The sequence below is a fragment of the Puntigrus tetrazona genome, chromosome 2 (assembly GCF_018831695.1).
Source record: "Puntigrus tetrazona isolate hp1 chromosome 2, ASM1883169v1, whole genome shotgun sequence".
NCBI lineage: Eukaryota > Metazoa > Chordata > Actinopteri > Cypriniformes > Cyprinidae > Puntigrus > Puntigrus tetrazona.
The window spans coordinates 6326937-6337909 of NC_056700.1; the positions used below are offsets into that span (position 1 = coordinate 6326937).

At 35.5% G+C, this 10973-nt stretch overlaps 1 protein-coding gene across 4 annotated transcripts in view; it reads left to right on the forward strand.

The window, feature by feature from the left end:
• fgf12a (fibroblast growth factor 12a) overlaps positions 1–10636 on the forward strand; it is an 80022-nt gene extending 69386 nt beyond the window's left edge. For all 4 annotated transcript variants that reach the window (XM_043217069.1, XM_043217065.1, XM_043217047.1 and 1 more), the window contains 2 exons: positions 6895–7093; positions 8322–10636. In XM_043217069.1, the coding sequence (XP_043073004.1) occupies positions 6895–7093; positions 8322–8437 (315 nt within the window). In that variant the 3' untranslated portion in view covers positions 8438–10636. The remainder of the gene's footprint in view (positions 1–6894; positions 7094–8321) is intronic.
• The last annotated feature ends 337 nt before the right edge of the window (positions 10637–10973 follow it).

The window sequence follows — 10973 nt, forward strand, 5'->3', positions numbered from 1 at the left end:
ATAAAATAAATTAACAAAAGAAAACAACTGAATTATACATCCAAGGAAATGATCTTTCTTTTTTTTCTTTCCTTTTGTATTGAGCTCCTTTCTATTTATTAGATTAAAATAATTTTATTGTACTATATTTTGTATTTTATATTTAAATTCTATTTATTTATTTACTTTTTAGTTTAGTGTTACTGGTTTATCTTTTTTTTCTAACTTTTCTTAGTTTTTTGAGCTTTGCTTATCTTGTAATAAAAAAAATTAATTCATTTAAAATGTACAAAACTAATATTGACTACACCTAAAAATGGGTCCTTGTGAATATTGAAATCACATTAATTTTATTATTTTTGCTGTTTTTAGTTGTCATATCAATAACCTTATTTGCAACTGCATTATTAAACTGTTTGCTTAATATGAAATGATAAAATGTTGTTCTTTTCTTTGTGATTTCTTTAAAATAAACAACACTTCTATGATAGTTTAATCTTTACTTGTCATTTAAAGTCTAACTGATGTAAAGAAAATGCCACAAAAGGAATTTTCTCTGACATGCTCTGACTGACAATAGAACAATAAAATACACCAAAAATGCAATATCACTACAAAATGAAACAACTGTATTTGTTCGCTGTAATCCAAATCCACTGAGAGGAACACCCCCAGATCTAAGACTTTATTTGGCAATCTTTCTCTCTATTCCTAGTGATTGTAAACAGTAAAATGTGTGCCTGACTGATGCACTCATTACAAATTTAAATGTTGCCACTTCAAATGACACGTTTTACTGCAGGATACTCAAATACTCATTGGCTCTTGCCTGTATTCATCACAGATTGTGACATGCCATCTTTCTGGTTAGGTGTATTCGAATGATGTGAACTTGTCTTTACAAGTTCATGGAGAGAGGATCAGGACAATTATGAATATTTCTGTATGTATGAATATTTTCAGTCATTAACAACATAAACTCCAGCAGAGAAATTCCAGCAGAGAGGACTGTGGCTGCAAACATTGTCATTTTTACAATAAATGATTGGAATTGCATTTATCTGTATGTCATGTTTTTCTTATACTGTACAGAGATAGGTAAGAATTGGATTAGCGACTTTCATCACTTTGAGATACACTTTGCATAATAAATAAGCTCAATGTAAAATGCATAAAACGTTGGTTTCACTTTTAAGTAGTTAGATTTTTGTATATAACCTTTTCAGTATGTTGTTAATAATCTTATAAACCACAATATCAGCATGATCTTGTGTTATTTCTTCATCACTTCCTGTGAACATTCAGTGGTTTGAAAATGCCCAGAAATTGAGAAACGCCCGTTTTTACTCTGAAGAGACCAAATGGCTCTGCAGGAACAAATTTGCCATCAAATTGCTGATCACTGCCATGTGTGTATCTTGCAAAATGCGTCAAAAAGTCCTACACAATAATAATTTGATTAAGGCATCTACATATCTGTACTACACCACAATAATTAAAATTAAAACTAAAATAATTATTGTTGTCTTTGTAATGTAACCACTGTGAACCCAGTAGCAACTGAATGCTACCTCAGATAGTTGTACAGTGTGAAAACCATGATGATCTGATTATTTTGAAAATCAGTGTGAACTCGGCATTAGTCCTCCTAATGTACATTGATTTGTTAACTGCTGGTTTGTGTGGGGGTTTGAGTCTAACTCTATAAGGAGTCACGCTCCATTATTTATCATGCTTTCACTGTGACCTACTTGACAACACTGACAACTGCAACTTTCTCTGTACTTCAAATGCATGCATCTTTAATTAATGCAACCCAGGCACACTGGAAATACGTGCCTCAAAATACATTTCAGCAATACAGTTTTTATCATGCTGTTTGATGTATTACAGCTGTTAAGAGTTCAAAAATCTGTGTGATGTCATTAACGGTTAATGCTCTATCATTGGAAATATCACCTACACCAAACCATAAACCTACCATGAATTTTCACATTTGTGTTAACAAATGCTAAAATTATATAAAAGAATTTGGAGATGCATATTTGAGCTGTTTTGTCAAACTGCTTTGCGGGGTTCATCCTGGAGCTCTTCATCTCTTAATTTTAATTTGCCATTTTTATCTGCCATCTGGTGATAATAGTGCAGTAGAAGAGTCAGGATTTTAGTTTTAGTTTTATCACTTACATAATGTACAGATACACACATGCAGACAGCACATACTCTGAATGCAAACCAGTATCAGCCTCTCTGTTCCTGAGTATATTAGATCACAAAATAAACTGGGTTGCATAAAGCTCTTCAACACTAAATTTGGGTACTGTACTACCTGATGAAATTACTGCTAATTAATAGCTTGTCGAGTCTTCCTTTATTTAATGCATTTCCAGTAGCATGGTCATAGTTTTAACTTGAATGTGTTGTGGATGATTGACTTGATTTTGGTACCATATTTCGGCACTTTTTAGGATATTTTGGATCAAATCCGAGAGCTTTCTGACCCTGCATGTACAGAAAATTTTTGAATGAATTCACTTTTGTTTTCTTGGCACACAAAAAGCATTCTTGTAGCTCGAACTAATGATAATAAAGGCCTTACTACATTTTTGGCTATTGAACAGGGTAGATTCATTGCTGAATAAAGTCCTTAGGGGTTTGGAATGACATGAGAGTAAGGCTTTTAAATTTAAATTAAACTGACTAATTAAACACTACAGATAGTAACAGTTATTAAATGTTATGTTAGTATTTTGGATAAATATCACTTATTCATCATATTATGTGGACATTAAATGCTGTCCTTTACTTTTCCTTCAGTCACTGAGATGGAACTGTGTCCTTTCCAGACTCCTAATGTGAATGAGGCAGCTGTCTAGACACTGCCGACCTTATCCTTTGAATAATAATGACTTGTCAGACAGAAAACTTCATTTAGTTTAAGCAGCATCTTCCTTCATTTTCTTTTACACCAGATGTGTCAGGGCTTTTCTCACAAGGCCTTTATTATATTACGCACTCCAACATTAATAGTGCCATATTCATCAAGGCATTAGGCTTTTTCTACATATTTTTTGTTATTTTACGAACTCAACAACAGTGCTGGGGAAACTTACTTTTAAAAGTAATATATTACAATATTGTGCTACTCCATAAAAAAAGGTAATTACCGTAATGCCTAACCAGCAGAGGAGCCGTCAACCAGAGTACTACCTGTGCTCAACCATCAGACTTCCTCTGCAACTACTTCCTGTTTGAGGGCTTTGAAGGCTTGGATGTTTGTGAAGTATTGCCAGTTCACTCTGCCTTACTGAGTGTTATTCAAGTTAATCTGCCTGACTTCCTTGTGTATGATTCTGCCTTGTTCTCTGTTTACAATTCCTTGGGTTTGCCCCTTTTGCTCTGTTTGCCTGGTTTGGATTGTATTATTGGTTTTGACCCACTGCCTGTTTACAGGCATGGTCTTTTGGATTTGCCCTATTAAACTGCCTAAACAACTTTGCCTACCGTCAAATCCAGCGGAAGTGTCCAGTCTGCAAGCGACATTCACCTACCAGAGTGAGTTATTGAAGAGCTACCAAGAGCATCTTATTCAACTCCAAGCAGTCAATGAACACCTTACACATTTTATTCGAGCACTCCCTCTTACCATGCCGAAAACGGTAAGCTTTGCTTTTCCAGATAAATTTGATGGCACTGCAGAACAACGCAAGGGCCTTATTTGCCAAGTCAGAGTGTACTTCGATCATCAGGGCGAAAGATTTGAATCAGAGGAAAAGATGTATGCTTTCCTGTTAACATTATTGACTGGCAGAACGATCGATTGGGCAGCAGCCATTTGGGACTCGGATTCACAAATTAAATACTCACTCGATTATTTCATTCAACAACTCAGAAAAGTGTTTGAATACCTCGCTGGCGGCCAAGATATTTCAACCCAGATTATTAGTATCACTCAAGGCAACTGAACCACCTCCGAGTATGCAAGTGAATTCAGAACTCGTAAAATGAAGAAAGGGGACCCCCTTAATTTACCCACACCAACCAAGCCTGAGACATGCCAAGATGTCAAACCCTTGCAACTCAACAGCTTTCTGAGTGAGAGAGAGAAAGACACCGATGATATTGTTTGTGTTTTTACTGTGGCGCTGTAGGCCATCTCAGTCTTGGATGTCCTCACAAACCTCAATCCACAACTAGGGTGAATATTGAACACTTCTCTCTGCCCTGTAATAAAATTTTCTCGTTAACCATTAATCTTAAGACTGACAATTTATCTCTTGATTTGACAGATGATAGATTCCGGAGCTGCCCTGAATCTGATTGATAGTAGCATCGTCACAAAATTCAATATCACCACTCAACCATGCATTCCACCCATTAAAATCAAGGCTATTAATGACGCTCTCATTGGGGAGGGAATCACTTATCAGTTTTCACTCTCAATGTCGGGTTGTTCCATCAAGAATCCATCACATTGTACTTTGTGATTTCGCCCAAACATTAAGTCATTCTGGGATTTCCCTTTCTATCCATTCATGACCAGCTTCACGTGAAGGTAGAAAAGTGTGAGTTCCTTGTCCACCAGACATCATTACTGGGATGAATTGAAGGTCCAAGCTGTCACCGAATGGCCTCAACCTTCCACAGTCATGGAATTACAGAGATTCTTGGGCTTTGCAAACTTCTATCGCCACTTCATTAGGAACTATATTACAGTAGACATCATTTCTGGGATGAATTGTAGGTCCATGCTGTCACCGTATGGCCTCAACCTTCCACACTCAAGGAATTACAGAGATTCTTGGGCTTCGCAAACTTCTATCGCCGCTTCATTAGGAACTATAATACAGTAGCGTCTAATTCAGAACATGTTATGGTGGCCAGCCATGGCAAAAGATATAACCACGTATGTCAAGTCCTGTCCTGTCTGTGCCCAATCCAAAACCCCTAAAGAATTACCCTCCGGCCTCTTTCAACTATTACCTATCACACAACGCACTAGGTCCCATTTACCCATAGACTTCGTCATGGATCTGCCTCCTCCAACGACTTCACTACCATTCTGGTTATCATAGATTGATTCTCCAAGTCATGCCGCCTCATACCCTTGAAAGGACTACCCACAGCCATGGAAACAGCCCATGCCTCAGCACCATAATTATAGTTATTTAGTTACTTTTTATAGAAAGTAATGCATTACATTACTTTTGCATTACTTTTTAATTATGAACATGTCTTAATTGCTTGTTTTTAATATAATACGTTCATTTTATAGCAAATGAAAATCCTTTTTGTACCAAAAAGTGTAATGAATAACCCTCAGACTGAAGGAAGAGTAAATTCTCATCTTCAGTGAATGCAGAAGTTCAGCACTGTTCAACAATAAAAAAAGCACAATTGTTATCTTATCTAAAGTAGAACTGAACTAAATCATCAAAGGTCAGCCGCAAAGACATTGGTTCATAAAATGGGATTAGATACATTTGTGTTATTTAACATATTATCGAAGGTTTGTGTCATTCTGAGTTTGCATTTCACTGTTTTAATTTATCTTGACGAATAAATCTTTTTTTTTTTTGTGTGAGAAGAATTAATGCATGTTGACATTTAGTCTAGAACTACAGTAGAATCATGTTCACATCACACACAACAGCTCTGTACTTCCAATTTCTACCAACATGGTGACAGGAGACTTGTCAGTAAATAAATGGGGGGAAAAAAGTAACTAGCATTACATTTTTGATAAACTAACTCTGATATTTTTTTGTAAATTAAAAAATAACGCACTACTACGCAGTAATTATTTTAAAAAAATTATTATAATTATTATTATTATTATGTAACTTGTATTACTTGTAATGCGTTACCTACAATGGTGCTCAACAATATGTATTATATTTCTTAACTTGATTCTATTAAGTGCATTGAACTGCTGAATTCCAACTAAGGTGGTCTATAATACCTGGAGAGCACGTACATTAATCCCAATGGTAGTTGTTGGCTATTCAGACATCGGGAAGAACAGTATAGAAATTCAAATAATTCATTTTTGACAAAGACTAACGTCAAAAATCTATTTATACCCATTATTTTCCAATTTTCAATTTCATTTTCTAAATCCTGCTCTGAAACTTTCAAATAAATAAAGCATTGTAACAAGCTGAAATTATTTGTACTTTTTCATGTAATTGTGTGTAACCATACACTTGTACTTAAAAAAATATATATATATAAAAGTAAATAAATATAAATGTGTAAACAAGGAGTATATATACTGTAACGGACCCGCTCGTTTAAAGTTGCAACATAAAAGACGGTCAAAGAGGGATGTCTAATCAAGTACTTGTTTTGTCTCATAATTACAACACAAATATTAGTAATGAAAAATAAACGTTTAGAGATATTTAAAGAAAATAAAGAACAGCAAAACTTGAACTACATAATATAAGAAATGCACAAAAGAACCAACAAGAAATGAGCTAAGACAAAATGAGACACTCTTGAGGAATCCATCACACCAAGAGTGCCTACCAGATAGCAAAATAGCAGGTTTAAATACTTTAACTAATGATCAATTAATGGGTTTAGAACCAATCAAAATCTCTCGCTCAACTCTAATAAGATCACGAGGCTCAGGATTTCAATGTAGAAAACATATACTGGATGAGTGGAATGTTTACCTGACATAGCACATTTTCAAATGTGTCAGGTAAACAGTTGGAACAGATCACCATTTGTGCATGTTTTTTTTTTTACATTACTGATATAAATACTCTCACAAACCTTTTCTTTAGGACTCAAAGGTTAAACTGCGCAAAAAAATCTTCTTGAAGCCTAGTGCACCTATTACAGAATAAGTTCATTGTAAGTTCATTGTTCATTCATTTATACATTTATTTATATTTTTATCCTTAGGAGATGTTCACGCCTGAATGTAAATTCAAGGAGTCCGTTTTTGAAAACTACTACGTTATCTACTCATCCACCATGTACCGCCAACAGGAGTCGGGTAGAGCCTGGTTCCTGGGCCTCACCAAAGAGGGTCAGGTCATGAAAGGCAACCGTGTGAAGAAAACCAAACCCTCTTCACACTTTGTACCAAGACCAATTGAAGGTAATTCTATATATTTATTTACATTTAAAATTGCTTGCCTCATGTGTAATATCAGTACACATTTTATCACAAAACTTTAAACCTTTTCAGCTTTTGAATGAATATAATCATTATAATCTACTCTAAACGATCTCTGAGCAGTTCCTCTAAACTGAAGTGTATTACGGACAGTACGCCCCCCTTCCATGACAATTTGAAAGTCTCTTATGTCTTTTTACCAATTAGGAAACGTATATTTACAGAATTACACACTTTGTGCGTGCATTCAGAGGGACATATCTACTTAGTGGCCAGGGGTGGCAGCAGTCTCCCTGAAATAATGTTGCAATGGCGGATCCTGACATGTGTAGGTGGCTGCCTAGGGCCGATTTAGGCAGTTTTACTTCCAAAATTTAAATCCAATCATTCAAACCACTTTAACTGGACAAGCGTTTTTTTGTTATTATTATTGCTCTGGTTATTATGCTAAGGTGTTCTTATGCAGTTGCTTAGGTACTCAGGGTGGTGGCTAGGGTGTGATGATGATACCAAAGACTTCTTGCCATTATGAGTGTTATAAACAAAGCCCCGTGTCTCTGTGACATTTAGATTTGAAGATACAACTTTATGTTTATGATTGCTAGGAAAATGTCAATGGTCAAATGTCTCATGTTTCTACAAAATTCTCACCCAGAGCTATGGACTGTCAAAGTTGGCTGCAATATTAAGTTTACAAGATTTTTAACCCCTTTTTGCTCGCTGTACAAACATTGTATGTCCGATCACTTATAAAAGACTGCATGATTTGACACCTCTTTCGTAGGTCTGTGACAAATGGGATGAGTTACATGCTAAAGTATATATGGAAACTGTAGGAAGAAGTAGTAGTATTTGAGATGATAATAGAGATGCTTCATAAGTATGTGAGATTAAAATAGTGCTATGTTTCACAAGCACCACTAAAAATAACAAGATATGTACATTTTCTAAACAGAATTATAAATAACAAAAAAATAAATAAATAAGAGGACTTATATGTATGACAAAAAAGAAAGGAAAAATAAAAAGAATTGCTGCAAGTGATGCAAGAAGAGTAAATTTTCCCTTTGAAATAAAATAAATCTGATAAATCACGCACAACAATACCAAGAGTGTGTTTAATGAAAATATCACTAAGATTTTTTTTATTTGTAATGAATGCAGTCAAATGTAATGAATACTAATGAACTGATATGTTTGCATATTGCAGTTTGCATGTACAGAGAGCCTTCACTCCATGAGATTGAAGAAAAGCAACGCTCCAGGAAAAGCTCAGGAACCCCAACAATGAATGGAGGCAAAGTGGTCAATCAGGACTCTACATAGCAGGGCTCAAATAAAGGAGGCTACAAAAAGAGTGACCCCTTCCCCTTGCTCTCGCACCTCCAAACACAGGAATAGTACAACACGCTACAATAAGATAACAAACTGAACTCTTGCCTGAGAAAATGTTTAGAAGAACACGGGGGGAGAGAAATATATGTTACCGTTCCAATCAGGAGCTGAACTCACATTTTATGCAAAAAAGTTAAATGGACAGTCATTTAATTTTTAAAAATATTAATATTATTTGGGGTTCATGTTGTGAAAAATGAGCTTTAAAACATTGTTTTTTTATTTTCATGTGAATGCTCTAGCACCTATTTATGCTTTTACTGTCAAATTGGCAATGTTTCTCTTTTTTGCTCAATGTCATTATTTCTGTTTGTGAATATTATGCAGATTTGATCAAGTGTTTTGGCTTATTTTATTAAATTAATTTATTGTATTGTATTACCTGAGAGCTAAAGGTAAATGCACTTTGTGAATACGGGAGGGTGAATCTAGAATGTATGCTCAGATATTGTAGAAGTTTTTTGGATCATTTTTGGAGCATTTCACTGCTTATTCATTTTGGTATGAGGTAATATCCACCTTAACACTTCAAAATTCTTGCTGCCTTGATGCACATATGTCCAGCACAAGTACACTGTATGTGTGTATGCTCAACACCTCCAAAGTGCATCTTGGTTTAAGTTTGAGTGGGACACAATGAACAGCTAACTTTTGGATAACAAGTAGATTCCCTGTCAATTATCCACAAATTCCCTTGCACTCAAGCAAACCTAAAAAATCTAAAAAAAAACAACTCAGGATTCCTTAGTCCTGAAAGTGTGATGCTGACGCCAACCCTGTCCAGTCAAAAGCACAAAGAAGGCCAGTTGTTTTGCCCCTGTACAGAGTTTGCAGGAAGTTGGCCTGGACAGAGTGGGTGAATTGTGAAAAAGGTGGAGTCTGACATACACAAGTCTTCCAATAAAAATGGCATGAGAGCTGTGCCCAAGTATGCAGCAATGAGGTGCAACAAAACAAAGAGACTTTAAATGCATAAGTCATCAGAAAGTATGTTTGTAGTTAACTGAGGAATGAGGAATTAATAATATGTATAAAGAGTGTAAAACAGGCACACAATGCAAAGACTGTCCAGATGAACTGGGTTACCAGAAAAGAAAACTCTGTAAAAACAAAACTCTTTATTTTTCATGTTTGCAAATGTTTTCACCTTAAAGAAATCAATCATATATGCATTATGAATAATGAGATATTTAAATATGCATTGATATTATAAACAGGATGAAATTAGGATTAAGAATAAAAGTATGATAATTAAAGCTTTAATCCCTGTGTGAATAGCTTATTTTAAAAAAGATTCCATTGAGCATTTTTAGTATTTACATACAGTAACTGCATTCAGTGCTGGCACGGGCAGCATTTAAAATGCATTTACACAGAAATCAAAATGGCAAAAATAGTAAATTATTATTATAGAAAATATTTTAAGCATTGGAGTACTAATGACACTCCCCACTGCATTACCACAACATTAACTTCAAAATCTGACTGTCAGCTTCAGGATGTCAAATTAATACAAAACTAGATAAAACTAACATGGTCTTTCTTGGGTGTCACTGTAGTGGCAAAAATTATTCTTAGGTAACATTAATTAATTAATAACTAAATTATAGTTCTTTCTACAATTAAATGAAAATTAACATTATATACATGCACAGAATATGTTTATATTGTTGGATATAAATTAATTATTAAGATTAATTATTATTGCCATGAACCACACCTCTGTGGCTCTCCCTCCCCTGAGTACTAACCATTCCTGAGCTGCAATTCCCATCATATCCCACACCTAGGTCTGATTACCTGCCCAGATTTATTTCATTATACCCCTTATATAAACTGTGCTCAGACACAAACTCAGTGTGAAGTCTTATCCTTGCCCTGGCTGATAATCTGAGCATTTCTCATTACTATTGATTCCCTATGTTTGATCTTGGACTGTTCTCTCTACTTCTGATTGATTGCTGCCCGCCCCTTGACTCTATTGCCTGGACTCCTCGACTCTGATTGTTTTCTGCCTGCCTCAACTCATGTCTGGTATTGTTCACTATTCTTTGTTTATCTCTGATATTGCTGACACTGATGTTGACTTCCTGCCTGTTAGACCATTCTTAATAAAGAGCTGCAAATGGATCCAAATGTCTCTGACTCTGCATCACTGAAGACTTCTCCACAACAGGACCCAGCGGCTCTTCATCACCTGGTGACCAAGGTCTCGTCCCAAGCAGCCATGCTCACAACAGCTTCTAAAACTAACCACGCTGACTGAATTAATGCAGCTGTGGTTTCCAGTCAAATCAACCCAAGCATGAGTCCTAACACAGCTTTTCCCGGGTTGTCGCTGCTCCACAGTTTTGATGGCAATCCAGCCAAATGTAAGGGTTTCCTGTTGCAGGGCTCCTTATTTATTAATCAACAACCAAACTTGTATCCCACTGACGAAAGCAAAGTGTAATTTGTGTGCTCATTG